Raw genomic sequence first — 15,534 nt, forward strand, 5'->3', positions numbered from 1 at the left:
AAAAGTTGTTCCCAGAATCTCCCTGTGACTGTGGGATTAATACACATGTGTAATCTCACTGGAATGTACTGATCCAAAGCGCCAGCTGTCCACTGAGAGCACAGACACCCACAAGCCCCTGCTAACACACACAAACCAATATGAATACTACACATTTGGCACATTCAAGTGATACATGAGCCAGATGTGATCGGAGGCGAGATGTAAATATTTAGTTGAAAAAAAGCACACAACATTGTCCCTTTTGACATCAGCTTTCTGTAATGTGTGTAATATTTGTAAAAACTGTAATCACAGCAACTCCCGAAGTTTCTGAGTCTATGGCCGCTTCTTGGTTTTAACCAGGCCTTTTTCCACCAGACAGCGGTAAAACTCCTGGATATATGTGTACACGCATTTCCAGTCGGGCTCGTTCATCCGGACTAAGTCATCGGCATCCAGCAGAGGGGGGCAGCCTGCCAACCTCCTGCAGAAAGTGCAAATGTCAGTGAAAAATGACTTGAGAGAAACAATGTAAGTGTAAAGTTACTTTGTTATTTATAATTCAAAGCTCGAGTTTTTGCAGATAGGACATATAAGGAAGGAGAGCTCACTCCGCAGTGTTGAAAGCCAGCTGGAAGTTTTCCTTGGGCTTGTTGGGGTTGAGGATGGAGTACTCGAAAGCGTCAGGGAAGAAGCGGTGCACCAGGGCGCAAAAGGCAATGCCGTCTTTCCAGCTGGAGGAGAAGTTCTGAATGTCCACCCCCTGTTTCATACCAGAGCGGGATAAGTTTAGAGGGAAAAGTGGCAGCAAGAGGGACATAAGAGTCAGGGCTATGTGTAGCTCCACGGGGCAATAATTCATAGACAGAGTGAGGTAGGGCATATTTACCTCATATGGCTCTGTTTTGGCCCTGCACCAGTCCAGAAGCATCTGTTTGACATTCTTAGCGTTGGGTGCCGCAGCAGGAGGAGCAGCAGCAGCAGAACTGGCCTTGCTGAGGAGAGGAAACAAAGACACAAAAGTATGGGTCACCTCATCTTTTCACATGGCAAATGCTTTGAGCATTTTCCCGCTCATTGAGCTGAAGCATAATGTCTATATCAAAGAAGCAGATGATTGTTCTTTAATCCCCTTTTTGCAAAAATGTTCATCTACACCGCCTCGCATGTGACTCACCTGCCTCCTGTCCTGTTAAAGGGAGTAGCTGCTGATGGAGATGGCTGGCTGCTTGGTTCTAAAATGATGAAGAGAATTAAAGTGTCAAAATTATTAAAACTGAAGTGCAGGATGATGCATTAACAGACATTAGGGGGTTCACAGTTACTGTTTATTGGCGGCTGCTGGTTCATGGATGCCCTTCCTATGCTAACGGTCCCGCCTGTCGTTCCCGCTTTGCTCAGACCTTGCTGTCTTAGGTTTTGCTGCCTTAACCCTCGCTCCTGCTCCCGTTTTTCTGATGATAGGCAATTTAAAGAAAGAAAAAGGAAAGCAAAGGACCAAATGAGTCATGATTATAGCACTTCCCCTCACTATTTGACAGAGCTGTCAAAGTTTTCCTGAGATTTCACCTCTTTTTTTCTTCAGGAGATCCCTTAATGCAGAACGGATCATCCGTCTCTCTTCAAAATCTGAGGTGTTGTCGAGCTAAAAAGATAATTACAGGTACAGAAACAATATAAAGAAAAAATATTATAAACCACCTTGTAATCCGGTCTTTCAGAATATTTTTATATGACTGCAGGCATGTCTTGTAAATCTAGGCAAAACTGAGGTTACTTGGTCCTAAGTAATGTCATTACTTTGGCTTCCAGTAACACTGTGAGGAATCTTGGAGTCGTTTTTCTGACCAGGATATGTATTCAGCGCGCACATTAAACAAATATGTAGGACTGCTTTTTGTCATCTGTGCAATAATCCAGAGCGATGCTGAAAAACTAGCCCACACATTTGTTACCTCTCAGCTGGACTACTGTGATTCATTATTATCAGACTGTTTTGAAAGCTCCTTAAAAAGCCTTCAATTAATCCAAAGTGTTGCAGTTATTCTCTCAGGAGAGAGAGGGAGATCATATTTAATATTTTGCCCATATTAGCTTCTCATCATTGGCCCAGATTTAAACTAGAAATAAAAGAACTACTAAAAGAATTATTGAACTGAATTTAAAACCATTCTCCGCACATATACCGGTAAGTGTTTTTGTGGTTCCCAAAAAAGATCATTGTTATGTCAACTGGTAACATGTGATTTAATTAAATTAAGTTAACAACTCAGATCAACCCAACAGATTTAAGTTACAGTTTAAGTTTAAGTTATACAATAAGTGAAACTTAGCATTGTCACTTAACAAAAAAAAAAACAAAACAAAAAAAAAGAAATAAGTTAACGAAACAGGTTTTAATTTCAACTTGAATTGAAAGTTGATAGAAATCCCCCCAAAATTTACTAAACTAAAGCAGAAAACTGAGTGAGAATCATTTAAAACATTGCATTACATCAAATACAGTGTAGAGTTTCTAAAAGTAGAGTGGAAGGCAGAGACTTCAGCTATCAGGCCCCTCGCCTGTGGAACCAGCTCCCAGTTTGGATTCAGGAGACAGACACCTTTTCTAGTTTTAAGATGAGGATCACAACAAGCTTATAATGGCAAGCTGGATCAGGTGATCCTTAATTATGTCATAGTTATGCTGCTATAGCCTCAGGATGTTGACTTCCCATGATGAGCACTGAGCGTTTCTTTTCTGCTCACCCGTTTTCATTCTCCTTGTGTTTATTCGCCGCTGCTTTATGTCATTAAAATTGACCTTCTCGTTCCCATAGTTTGTGTTTTGTCCTGTCTCCCTTTCCTTTCCTTTCCTTTCAATACCCAGCTGGTCATGTCTCTTTGATACTGTAAGACATTTATCTTATAATATAAAGCATCTCGAGGTGACTGTTGTTGTGATTTGGTGCTGTATCAATAAAACTGAATTTAAATGTCAGAAATTACACAGTTTAGAACACACAGGATGGCAAAATGGAAACGAAACAACAATTATCTCACTGCTTTTTCTTTGCATAGATGTGATATGGATAATTTGATTGGCTGAAGCCACCTATAACTCACTCACCATCTTGTTGAGAACATCTTCATCCTCAATAGCAGCCAGTTCTTCGCTGGTTAGCGATGATTTGCCATCAGTTTTTGACTCCATGTCTGACAGGTGAACCTGGCTGTATGATAACAGAGCTGTCCTAACACATACTGACATAATTCTTGACTTTCTGGGTTTTTTAGTTGTTGTTTTTTTAGCAACAACTTCGCCTTAATAATCCAAAGTTAATCACTGACACAGGATTAAAAATACTTGAATTATTTCTGACCAACCAGGCCAGATAGTTCTCACTGTTTACAGTAAAATTAAAGCACAGGTTTTACAGATAGATCTGAAGAATTCGTCTGCATGCAGTCAGTAATTTTAATACAAACTACTCTGTGAGCCTTTGCCGACACAGAAGGACGTCTCAGTTTATCGCAGCAGATGCCTGACTACGGCACAGAGGCGGGAAAAACACGTACAAATATAGTAATGTAGCAAGCATTACTAAAAGAATCTGATAACAGCGTGCAACTATGTGCTGAGACACTGGAAAAATCTAGTACTCATTGACACAACATGGGAAGCACAAAGAAACAAGACTGTGAAAATTAGACTCAGATTAGGGGTTGGCAGCTGCTGAGGTTTGGTGTGACTCACCTGTTTCAGGGTGTGTTTTGTGGTGATCTTTAGGAGTCAGCACGCCTTGCTCCTCTCCCTGCTCCTCCTTTAAAGTTCTCTGGGGAGCTGTGGGAGCTCAGCCCTGCATCACACCTCACACTGCAGCGCTTCGTAAGGATGCATGTTTGGAGAGAGAGTGCAGATTGCTTACACGAACCACCCAAAAAGGGATGAAAGAGGAGGAGGAGAAGAAGAAAGAAACACATCAGGTCCTGGTTCATCCATCTCTGTCACCTTCAGAAGAGTCCCTCCTCCTCTTGTTAGTGGATTCTGGAGGATGCCATGTGAAAATTTATGGCGCATAACCTCATATAAACTTTGACCGTGGCTCTACTGGAGTGCTCCAGACGAATCATCAGGGTGGAAAATAAGGAGTTAACAGTGGCAAAAAAAAGTGAGGAGCATTGCCTTATTGAGGCAAAAGTATGACCACTGGACTTTGTTTACAGAAGTCAGAATGTCTTTAAAGGAGGACGTAGTGCAGACACACAGAGACGGATACAAACAAGCGTCTGGGAGAAAACAGCTTAAAAAAATATGCTCAACTTCAGCTGTGACTCTGTTAAGTGTTTGAAAAGTTTTAGAGCCTAAGATATGGTGCCATTAAATCACAAAGCACACAAAGTGCTCCATCCAGTGGTGAGCATGCATAACTGCTTCAAAATGTCCTCGAAGTGAGAAAGCACCAACATGAGGTGGCTCAGGCCTTATTTCCCCAGCAGAGATTTTTCAAGCTGCAGGAAAAGCTGGGAATTGCTAAAGTTATACAAACTGATTCAAAGTTTTCAAATCTTATAATCAGTGGATCTTGAATCAGAAATGAAAATTAGTTCCAACTCTATTCTATCTAAAGAGCTTGGAAAGAAAAGCGTCTGGACTTCTTTGAGTTGCTTGAAGACGTTTCACCTCTCATCCGAGAAGCTTCTTCAGTTCTAAGGGTCAAATGGTGGAGAGTCCCAGATTTAAACCCAGTGGGAGTTTCCCCCCAAAGAGGGACAAAGGACCCCCTGATGATCCTCTACCTAATCACATGAGCCATGAGCCAAGGAGGTACTGGTCCGTGTGTGTGGGCTTCCGTTAAACTGAGGTTGAAGTTTACCGTTTACCATTTGTCTTCTCTTTCTCCAGCTCCTTGGAAGACAGGACCAACTTCACACCCGATCAGATTTGCACACTGTTAGACCTCTGCCTCACCACTACATATTTCAAATACAACGAGGGTTTCTACAGACAAAAACATGGCTGTCACCTATTGTAGCCAACCTTTACATGGAGGAAGTGGAAAGAAAGGCTCTTGGCTCTTTTAAAGGGAGAGTACCCAGCCACTGGTACAGATATGTGGACGACACCTGGGTCAAAATCAAGACACAAGAAGTGGAATCCTTCACTGCTCACATTAACGCTGTGGATAAAAACATCAAGTTCACCAGGGAAGACACAAAGGACAATTGTTTGCCTTTCCTGGACTGCGCTGTGCACATTGAAGAGAATGGCAACCTCAACATCGAAGTTTACCGGAAGCCCACACACACAAGGTCACTCTTTCGAGGATGCCAACGTTCACATTTTGGACAGAGAGGACAGATGGTTTGAAAGAGGAGTGAAAGAAGCCATTTACGTCCACTGTGAGCGACCATCTTTGAACAGAGGCGGTGGTTTACGACACCAACTGTCTGCCATCTATAACCCAGTTTTGCGATCCCTTCCCAGACGCCTTAACGCCCACTCACATCCTGGGCCATCTGACCTCAGGAAATCACATGATAGGGTGGGACCAGGTTTCACAATGAGCTCACCCGAAACCCTGGCTGACTGGGACCCACACCCGCTTACACACCTTGGCTCATGTGATTAGGTAGAGGATCATCAGGGGGTCCTTTGTCCCTCTTTGGGGGGTTACTCCCACTGGGCTTAAATCTGGGACTCTCCACCATTGACCCTTAGAACTGAAGAAGCTTCTCGGATGAGAGGTGAAACGTCTTCAAGCAACTGAAAGAAGTCCAGACGCTTTTCTTTCCAAGCTCCTTAGACTACGATGACCTGGATGACTGAGAACCTTCACAGACTCTATTCTATGAACTGCACATATGTGAAAGTTTCTGAGGACCTTAATGATACTCACCCCCCACTTTGTTAGGTGCACCTCTTTAGCTGCTTATCAATGCAAATATCTAATCAGCCAATCACGTGATAGCAGTCCAGTGTCTTTAGACATGATGAAGACGACCTGCTGAAGTTCAAACCGAGCTTCAGAATCAGGAAGAAAGGCGATAAAAGTTGATATAAGAACATTGTTGGTGGCAGACAGACTAGTCTGAGTATTTCAGAAACTGCTGATCTGCTGGGATTTTCCCATAAATCCATCTCTAGGGTTTACAGAGAACAGTCCAAAAAAAGTAGAAAATATCCAGCGAGTGGCTGTTCTTGGGCAAAAATGCCTTGTGGGTGCCAGAGGAGGAGGGAGAGAGGGCAGACTGTTTGAGCTGATAAGAAGGCAACTGTAACAAAAATAACCACTTGTTACAGCCAAGGTATGCAGCAAGGCACCTGTGACTACACATGACATATCAGATCTTTTATCAGATGGGCTACAACAGCAGAAGACCAAACAGGCTGCTACTACTGTGAGCTAAGAACAGGATACTGATGCCACGGCCTCGTCAAACATGGACAACAGCAAATATGGAAAGCGTTGCCTGGTCTGATGAGTCGTGGTTTTGTGTAAACAACATGAAAGCATAGATCTATCCTGACTTGTTTTAATGGTTCAGGCTGCTGCTGCTACCGGTATAACGTTGTGGTGGACATTTTCTTGGCACATTTTGAGCCACTTCGCACCAACAACACAGCCTACCTGTGTATGGCTGATCACGGCCATCCCCTCATTCACATCATGGATGTTTAGATGACAAACCTGCAGTAACTCTGTTGACTGTCATATCGATAGGAACTAAAATCTCAGAGGAATGTTTACAGCACCTTGTTGAATCTATATCATAAAGAATTAATGCAGTTCTGAAAGGAAAAGGGAGTCTAACACAGTACTAGCAAGGTGTGGCTAATAAAGTATCCAATAAATGTATTTACAATAGTTAAAAATGCTAATGTCTTCTAAGATGTGTGTTAAGAATTCAGTTTAACCTTCCTGCCTTCTTGGGACCTTTTTGTGCCACTGCTATGTGTTAAATGGCTGCCATTTCCACTGTGTTCAGTGGAATATAACCAAACTTGCCACAGGATAGTTTTTACCTGTCAATGTTAATATTCCAGTGTGAATTCCTTAAATCAGCCTAAAATGGCTGAGCAGCAGAAATCCCCACACCCATCACCCTGGGGACCATTTTCTGCCCATTGACTTCCATTATAAACGCTATTTTTCATCCCCAAATTATCATTATATGATTTTATTTTTTCTTCTTTTCTTGGATGTCAATGAAGACTCAGGGCCTTGAAGTTTTAATTTTTAAATTGCAAAAAAAATGCAAAAAAATAATGGCAGGTCAAAATGTATGTTGGTGCCAATCTTTGGTCCATCTAAAGGCCTACTTATAATGACAATCACATATTACTTCAACTGGTTTTTTGTGGAAATATTTAGTTTCGTTTTTTGTTTTTTGGGGCTTATAACACAGGGCGCTCATGTAATAACACTGGGATTTGAAGGGTTAAAACAACGACAATATAATTAAAACTTTACATGAATATTTCAGGGAGAAGTAGTTTTACAAGGTTGGCTAATTTAAAGTGGAATAAAATATGGATATATGGTCTTTTTATGGCGTTTTTGGGCGTGGCTGAGAATGGTCCCTAGGGTAATGGGTGTGAGTTTTTTAAAGGATGGCAGGAGGGTTAAACTCAGTGACCCAACCTAAGCATATAATTACATCAATTACAAAGGATGTGGTTGGTCTCTCTAACCCCATAACAGGAAGGTGGTGTTGAATTCATTTCAGATATGAATGCAGTTTCAAGAACAAGGCAATTCAGAAATGAGGTGTTTGGTTTTGTTATTTTATTATACCAGTCCATTTTTTTCTTTTCATACATTTGCAGGTCACGTGTACATGGATGAGCCGTATCTTTGCCCGTAAACAAGAAAAACACCTACAGCATTCATCAAAACTGCATTCTCATCTACAGTATGTCCAATTAAGGCATGAGGCAGACATTTCATTCCTGAACCAGTATAGTTTCAACCAGTCATATGACTATAAAATACATAACAAAATAAAATAACTATTTACATCCAACTAACTTTGCAAACAATCAAACACAGTATGCACACAGGAACTGTAGGCTTTTTTTTAAGCGGCGTCTTCGTACCGTGTCAATGCAACAATTGCTTTGTTTTTTTTATCTTCTCCAGACTCATAATCTTCTCAAACATGACAAGAACAAGTAGCCAAACCTGCCAAACAGAGCTGAGACTGTGAAATTAGATCATAAACCTGCAAACCAACTACAGCTTACCGATTATTAAATTGTCAAAATGTATATATGAACTATTTTATCTGTGAGCGATCTCCCTCGCTGTGGTTTCTTTATGACTATTGAAAAGCTGCTTGATCTCAGTCCTATGAACGCAAGGGGGCATAAGTCCTGTTTAAGAGTTGAGGTATTCAGTACAGTAGCCTAAAACCAGTGAAATGATCTGTTGAACATCACTTTTAAATGTGAGTGGTGTTATTAAGAAATATAAAACCAGTAAAACCATACACACTGCAAAAGAAATTAAATGCAACCATTTTCAACTAATCATGGAATTATAAAAGCATCTTACACGTTTTGAGTAATTTTCATGAATGACATCCTTGAAATGTTATTCAGCTGAATCAACATGCGGCGTTGTTTGCTGTTATTCTTACGGTGAAACATGCTGAAAAAACTGGTGTGTCATACTGAGCCTTTTTCCACGCAGGGCTTTGTTGTTTTCATCTTTTGAGAGCTCACACTGTACGTGAGCATTGGTCGTATCTGGTCACTGACAGAACAGGTTTCACAAGACAAAAAAAAAAAAAAAAAAAGCTTTAAAGTAAACATTTGGCATACCGTGCATGTAGGAAGGTGTGCAACAAGCATCCGAGGACATTTTGGATGCTTTCTGGAGCAAAAGCATGCAAGCGTCTGCTTTAACACACTCAGACTTTACATGTACACAGCTGCAAGACACTTGAGGACCAAATTCCACAGCATTAAACCCCCTCTGATTATTGCTAAGGCCCTAAAAAATAAATATTTTCTTTCATATAAATATCAGAGGGGGGCTAAAATATGTCATAATAAGATGCTTTTTAAATACTGAGAGTGAAAACGGAACACTTTTTAAAAGAAGTCAGTTTCTCTAAGACGTGCTGGCTTAACAAAGGTTAGGATTTAAGAAGCGACCTTAAAGTACATCTCAAGTCTTCTTTTTTTTTTTTCCTCCTCAGGTCTTCCAGAGGGAAAAGCCAGCTAAGGTTGAGTGACACTCCTTAGAGACCTTGTGAACCTAATTATCAGTGCGCCGTTGTAAAAGTTGGAAATAATTGGACTAGCTCTACAGAGACCGTCTTTCCAGGTTGGAGCGAGAACAAAATTTAGGCCTGAAGTGGAAAGCCACACTGACATTCCTATAGTAGGACGAAACACAGCCTCTTATTAAAAATGTGCTTCAGGAGAGGAAATGTTATGTGGCATTGCACAGAAGTGTCAGCTCTATCCATACTCGTAACTTACCAACACTCACAACAGCAGTGCCTTTGCCTTTATTTAACAAGCTACCCACATTACATGTCTACATAAAAAAGCTGCCAAAAACACCCAGTCCCTTACCACAATAGGGCCGGGAGAGTGTCAGGTAACAGTACCATAAATATAGCTTTTTATTACAAATTGTGCCCGCTCAGATCTGAGGCCCCCCCCCCCCCCAATCTATGAGGCTTTACTGTAGCGGATAATATCCACAACAGACACCCAAAACGTTGATTAAAGCCCTCTGGATACGAGAACATTTTCACAGTGGAGTAGTAAGAGTGACAGTGTGAATACCTGATGAGGTATCAATGAGTTCAGTGTGCTCATGCATGCATATACCGCTATAGGCTATATGTGACACGGATAAGGGCAAAAAAGTTACCTTCATTGTAAACCAAAGAAATATAAATAAATAATAATAATAATAGTACTACTAATGCAAAAAGGCAACTTTTCCTCTCTGCAGACTCCAGTTCTGTGTGAATTGGAGATAAATAAAGTGGCACAGTGAGGAAGTCAAAAAAATTTTAAAAAACATCTGTCACTGTTGGCGACACTATAGCTGTACAAAGTCACACACTAGGGTACGACTCCTCTTTTCTTTTCAGTCCATTTTGTCTTCCTGTTTTCTGTCTGTGCCCTGATGATGGGGATGATATGTTTTATCAGACGCACTAGCTTTAACCGAGTCTTCTCCACGTGCACTGTGAAAATCCACTCGTACGGAGCCTTTTGCTTTGGCCCTGCGTGCATCCAGGTAGCTAACGATAAATTCTGAGTTCTGATAGATGAGCATGCCAGACAACGTGAGCACTGCGCCGGCACAGCTCAGGGCCGACAGTTCGCTGCCGAAGAGCAGTTGAGACAACAGCAGGTTTCCCACCACGCTAAGGTTGCCGAGGATGTGCAGAGTGACCGCCGAGGTGAGCGTGATGACGCAGCAGCTGGCCAAGTTGTACATGACCGAGCCCAGGCAGCTGAGCAAGATGAAGACCCACAGGTGGCAGTCGTAATGAAGCGGCGACTCAAGCATAGCCCAGTTTTCCAAGGCGAGAGCAGCTATGGCCAAGATGCAAAAACTGGGAATGGACATCAGGTACAGCAGGAACACGGAGTTGATCTTTTCCTCCTGAAGTAAAATACCTATAAAAACAGACAAATGTACACAGCAGTTACAAACAGAACACACTACTTATTCCCATACAGAAAACAGAAAACTAAGCACTGCCCAGCTGTGTCAAAGTAAAGATACTGAGGCACAGCTAGCGGTGTCACAAGCTAAAAAACATGACAGCAGTTCTTTCAATTTAATAGTCCCACACATGCTGTAAGTGCTGGAGATGCTGCACAATAACACCAACGTGGAGCTGCAGGTGCATCAACGGTCTGATGAGACTGGGGATGACAAACCCCCACCCCAGCACATAAAGAGTTTCGTATACAGAAAAGACATGTATACAAATGAAAGTACGCAGAGGCTTTGCAATAGAAAGAGGAAACACTTCAAGCTTATCTAGTCACATCAATGTCCTGATCTGTACTCATTTAGGGAGAATTAGTTTATCTGGTTTACTTTATATTTACATCTGTAATCTCTCTGTGACAGCTACATCTGTTGTAACAGCAATGACACGCACATGCACACGCACACACACTTCAAATGGCTATTACCCTTCAGTCTGTCAAAATGTAATGTGTGTTTTAGGCAAGCTGGAAAAGGAAGTCAACACTGAAGTGAAGTTCCTTTAACGACCACTTAAAGCAGTACATTCCAATAGACTCTCATGCCAAAAGTTGCTGAAAATTACAACACTAAACCACATGTTTACAGCCTGATATAACCAGATACATTTCATAGTTTTTATTTTCATAACATCGCAGACAGGTGATGATTATCTGCTGTGCCTCACTGAGCCGGAGCTTTTACACCATGCTTGTGCTGTTCCTACTTTTTGGAACATGTTTAAAAGTCTACTAATGTTTTGGTTTGCTATGAGGTGCAGAGCATCCCAGAAGCTTGTGCATCAGCTGTGGTAATTAATTAGTGCTTTATTAGTCTAATTAGCAAATATCTCTATCAGTGTGTTGCAGCAGAATGCTGTATGGACATAGCATGCTAACAGAGCCTGCTAGCACTAACTGACAGGTTAATGCTCCACTCTCTCGTCCATATTTGGTCAGGTCTGGCTCACGTGACAGGGGCCAAATGCTAACCTAGAGCCTTTAAAATGAGTCCAGTGCGGTAGTTATGTCCAGCCTTTATATACAGTCTATGTAGTTACCATGATGTGTGAGAGCAGCTGCAACAGGCAAAAAAAAAAAAAAAAAAAAAAAAATCTGTATTACTGTAACATTCCCCATTACAAAAGATACTTTTGCTACCAATCGATTCAGACATATTTCCTAGCAAAAACACAGGGAGTACTTTCATAACAGCAGGTCCGTGTGATTTTATGTGCGTGTGTGTCCATCAAAAGGAGAGCGAAAAGCACGTCAGAGGTCATTATGCAAATCTCCTTTTTGGGAAATTTGTGTAATATGCCATGATGTCATGGAAAATCAAACACATTACTGTTAAACAACAAAACTCTAAATGCTGAATGTTTTTAAAAAAAAATGCCCTAACAAAGTGTGTCAGAGTACAAAAATAAACTGCTGCAACAACACGCGTAAGAGGCTTAAAATAGCTTCTTGAAACATGAGACAACATCTGAGGGCATAAAATTTTAGCCATGATTAAAAATAAAATGTTCAGGACATCGTTTACATATTACATCCCAAAAGCAAAAGCAGGACCTACATTTTCCTTCCAACATTTAAACAAAGCAACAAGCAAAAAACATCTGCAATTTGTTAAGAAGGGATTTAAAGTGATGACCCTTGAGGTTATGAGCGTGCCTGTACCTCTGCTCCACCAGGAACAGTGTGCAGCATTACATTCCTCTGAGCAACCTGCATGTCTGCTTCTGCAACAGACTAAAGACAGGGCCTCTCTTTATACGTGTGTTTAGAGACTCTTTTTGTCCCTCTCTGACAACCACATTCTTATGAAGACTGATGACGTTGCGGAAGCTAAGCTACCGATCTGTGGCGCAATCGGTTTGCAGCTTTAAAGCAATTTATGTAATGAAAGCTCCAGTGAGAGCTCAGAACATTAGGTGAATGAGTACACCGGACAAATGCAGCGAGGGCAAAAGTTAGTCCACATGACATCAATCTAAGAAAGGAATCTCTCGCATGTTTTTTTTCAACTGAAAGCCATTCATTTTTACCTCATTTAGATAATCCAATCACGAACTTTAAAGGTCTCTTAAGAATCATTTAAGATTTAACAAAGTCAAGCAACAATCTGGCCTTTATTATTATTTTGGGGGCATTTTAGGTCTTTATAGCTAGATAGGAAAGTTAGAGAGTGAGGGACACACAGGACTGCAGAGAAGAACCTGACTGATTTGCAATTCAAAAACTTCTCAGTTTGTGGTGGATTTTCTGAAATGTTGAGTGTACAAAAAGCTTATTCAGTAAATCAAAACCTGAGCAGCAAATGTAAAGAAGATAAAATCATCTTCATAATGAAATTAAAGTTTATATTAGAAACCAAAATAAACATACAACAGATCAGCCAGCCACTGGGGCATACCACAAAAACATATGTGTTTATTTATCACGTTCCCCTAGCAACTGAAAAACCAGCCAATGTGCCATTCCGCCTTAATGCTAGGGTGCGTTTATGAACGGAGAAGTGAATCACCAAATTTCTAAGAAGTTCCAGGACCGCAGACGGCTGCAGTGTCTAAAATGCTCCCTGATGTCAATTGGGTTATTGTTTTCTTTAGCAACGGGACAAAACAACATGTCAGCTTCCCAGCATGGCAAAACGGGACAGTGATGTAGAGAAAGTGGTACTCACTCTGCTGGATGGACTTGACTCCTCTCAGCATGGTTGCTGCGAACACAAAGAAGCAGCCAGTCTGATCGAACTGGACCTCTCCCATAATGCTGAAAGAGGCTCCCAGGCAGATGGGCATCATGGCTGTGTATTTGATGATGTGATGCTGCTTGCCTAGGATCAGTGTGGAGATGGCCAGGGTAAAAAGCGGGGTGGTAGTGTATATCATTTGTGCAAATGACAGCTGGACATAGTTCAGACCCATGTTTCCAAAGGCGATGCTGGCACAAAACGTCAGGCTCAACAGGAACACCTTACATTTTGCGCTGGGGGTCAGGTCCTGCTCTCCGACCCCTCTGTGGCGGATCACCTGCAGCTTGATCAGGCCGTAATCCACCACTATGGCTGTCAGCATGTGCAGAGCTGACAGCAGCAGAGGGTACCTGAAGTTGTAAACGGCAAATATCCATTTGTTGAGACTGGAGATGGTGGTGCCGGTCACCAGCCAAACAATGACAGCTGACAGCAGATGGAGCATCTCTGCGGGTGGCCGCCTCCTCCTCCTCCCTGTCTCTTGCAGGGTCGCCTCGCATTTTGAGAAGCCATCGGCGCTGATCATGTTCTTATCATTGTCCTCTCTGCAAGGAAAACACATGTTCAGCTCGCACCTCTCATCTCAATCACAAATGGATGATAAAACCGGCTGAAAGCTGCGAAAATAACCGAGAGGCAGCTCTTTTTACCCACTCTGCGGTGTCAATGTTTCCCAGTAAAAAACAGAAGTGCGTTTTTCAGCACCGCCTATAGACACGTGTTTCTGTTTTACATGACGGCCTGATTGTGTAACACACCCCTGCGTTGGCAATATGACATTATCCAACAGTAAGACAGCCGGAGGAGAGGAGCTCGGGGCGGGCTGGAAAACCGTCCGCGCCTTCCAACACACGACGGGGAATGACTGGATTGGTTATTATTATCCCGACGTGTAGCAAAAGGACCGCAAGTGACGAGCCAGTGAGCTGTAAACACGATGAGGCATGCCGTGTGCCTGTCATTTAAAGCCAATAAGTATTAATCTACACATGAAATCAGGGGAATTATGTTTTTCCCGTTTATGCAGGCTACAAATAGCATCTTTTTCCCAGCTCTGGAGAAGCAGAGCGAGAACCTGACATCAGAAGCGACATATAACGCTAAGTGCAGCGCACTCTGACAACATTTCATTCATGGCCCTGAGCGCTTTAAATTTAACAGTTTTAGCCAAAACAGAGGGGTCGACAGCCTCACACAGTTTAACAGTAATGTGTCTGAAGTTATCTGACCTCTACTGTGGACTGGCACTTGACACCAGACGGCTAAATGCCATTATGCTCATGCTAACGCTAGCTAGTGACTCTAAACCGCAGTGTTAGCTAACAGCAGGTTGTTAGCTACAAGAATACTAAGGAAAAAAGGAAACACCCGTTTATCCTACAGGCTTTGCGACGAGTTAGAAACCAATTAGATACACCTCAGAGATACTTGATTAGAATAGGAGCTTCGCCGCTTTTACCTTGTTCTGACAGCATCCCCAAATCTCCGTCACTCGGTCACCAAACTGTCAGGTTTGTGTCATTGGACGGTTCACTTAAAGGGCAATGCTACTGTTTTTAACTGTGTTTGTGTAGTATGTCATAGACCGGGAGTGTCACGCTCATTTTTAGTTCACGAGCTCCGTCTAGCCCAGCCAGCTTAATCCTAAATGGGTCAGATTGGTTAAGAACTGAGTAATTGAATAAAAATAGTACAGCCTAGGATTAAAAAAAAAACCTGTGCACGACAGTAGTGCAATAATAAGTAATATGTACTTTAACTATACCAATCTTAAAAACCGGCTGAAGGTGTATAACAAAAATAATTGTGTAATCTTATGCCTGACAGGAGTGCTCACCAGTCACAGAAAGAAGAGTTGTTGTACAGTTTTATAGAGAACAGTAGGAATGATTCTCACACCTCTCTCACTCTCTGATACCTTGATAGATGGGTATCAGTTCTTTTTGAGTTATTACTCTCGCTATATATGCATATATATAAAGTACAAAGGATAAAATTGAATAGAGTTCCTGTTTGAAAAGCAAATGTGTTTGGCACAGCAGTGCATTCAGACAATGATTGTGCTTGCTGAAGGTGCCGG

General features: G+C 41.9%; 2 protein-coding genes across 3 annotated transcripts; both read right to left on the minus strand.

Moving 5' to 3' along the window:
* Positions 1-318: 318 nt before the first annotated feature.
* smtna (smoothelin a) lies at positions 319-3,178 on the minus strand. Its single transcript, XM_085358193.1, has 7 exons — positions 3,092-3,178; positions 1,552-1,627; positions 1,308-1,436; positions 1,160-1,217; positions 872-977; positions 594-745; positions 319-466 (listed from the first exon to the last, which is right to left on the minus strand). The coding sequence occupies exons 1-7, from the start codon at positions 3,173-3,175 to the stop codon at positions 319-321; spliced, it is 753 nt and encodes a 250-aa protein (XP_085214319.1). The 5' UTR covers positions 3,176-3,178.
* A 6,442-nt stretch (positions 3,179-9,620) lies between these two features.
* Positions 9,621-14,972, minus strand: slc35e4 (solute carrier family 35 member E4). Of its 2 annotated transcripts, XM_085358195.1 has the most exons (3): positions 14,914-14,972; positions 13,383-13,999; positions 9,621-10,615 (listed from the first exon to the last, which is right to left on the minus strand). In XM_085358195.1, the coding sequence occupies exons 2-3, from the start codon at positions 13,978-13,980 to the stop codon at positions 10,077-10,079; spliced, it is 1,137 nt and encodes a 378-aa protein (XP_085214321.1). In that variant the 5' UTR covers positions 13,981-13,999; positions 14,914-14,972; the 3' UTR covers positions 9,621-10,076. The 2 variants fall into 2 exon arrangements, with proteins under 2 accessions (XP_085214321.1, XP_085214320.1); XM_085358194.1 differs by lacking the exon at positions 14,914-14,972 and having other exon boundaries at positions 13,383-14,047.
* Positions 14,973-15,534: the final 562 nt, after the last annotated feature.

Source organism: Diplotaxodon limnothrissa, linkage group LG7 (genome assembly GCF_057381915.1).
Source record: "Diplotaxodon limnothrissa isolate DT_005_m linkage group LG7, D_limnothrissa_male_GT1.1, whole genome shotgun sequence".
In the NCBI taxonomy this organism is placed as follows: domain Eukaryota; kingdom Metazoa; phylum Chordata; class Actinopteri; order Cichliformes; family Cichlidae; genus Diplotaxodon; species Diplotaxodon limnothrissa.

What these genes read in the sequence shown, in the direction of transcription:
- slc35e4 (XM_085358194.1), bottom strand. Translation starts at nt 14,016, where the DNA reads ATGTGTTTTCCTTGCAGAGAGGACAATGATAAGAACATGATCAGCGCC. An exon ending in AGTCAAGTCCATCCAGCAGA is followed by an intron (nt 10,616 to 13,382) that starts GTGAGTACCACT and finishes CTGTTTTTATAG; the next exon opens with GTATTTTACTTCAGGAGGAA.
- smtna (XM_085358193.1), bottom strand. Translation starts at nt 3,175, where the DNA reads ATGGAGTCAAAAACTGATGGCAAATCATCGCTAACCAGCGAAGAACTG. An exon ending in CCAGCAGCCGCCAATAAACA is followed by an intron (nt 1,218 to 1,307) that starts GTAACTGTGAAC and finishes TCATCATTTTAG; the next exon opens with AACCAAGCAGCCAGCCATCT. An exon ending in TTTAACAGGACAGGAGGCAG is followed by an intron (nt 978 to 1,159) that starts GTGAGTCACATG and finishes TCCTCTCCTCAG; the next exon opens with CAAGGCCAGTTCTGCTGCTG.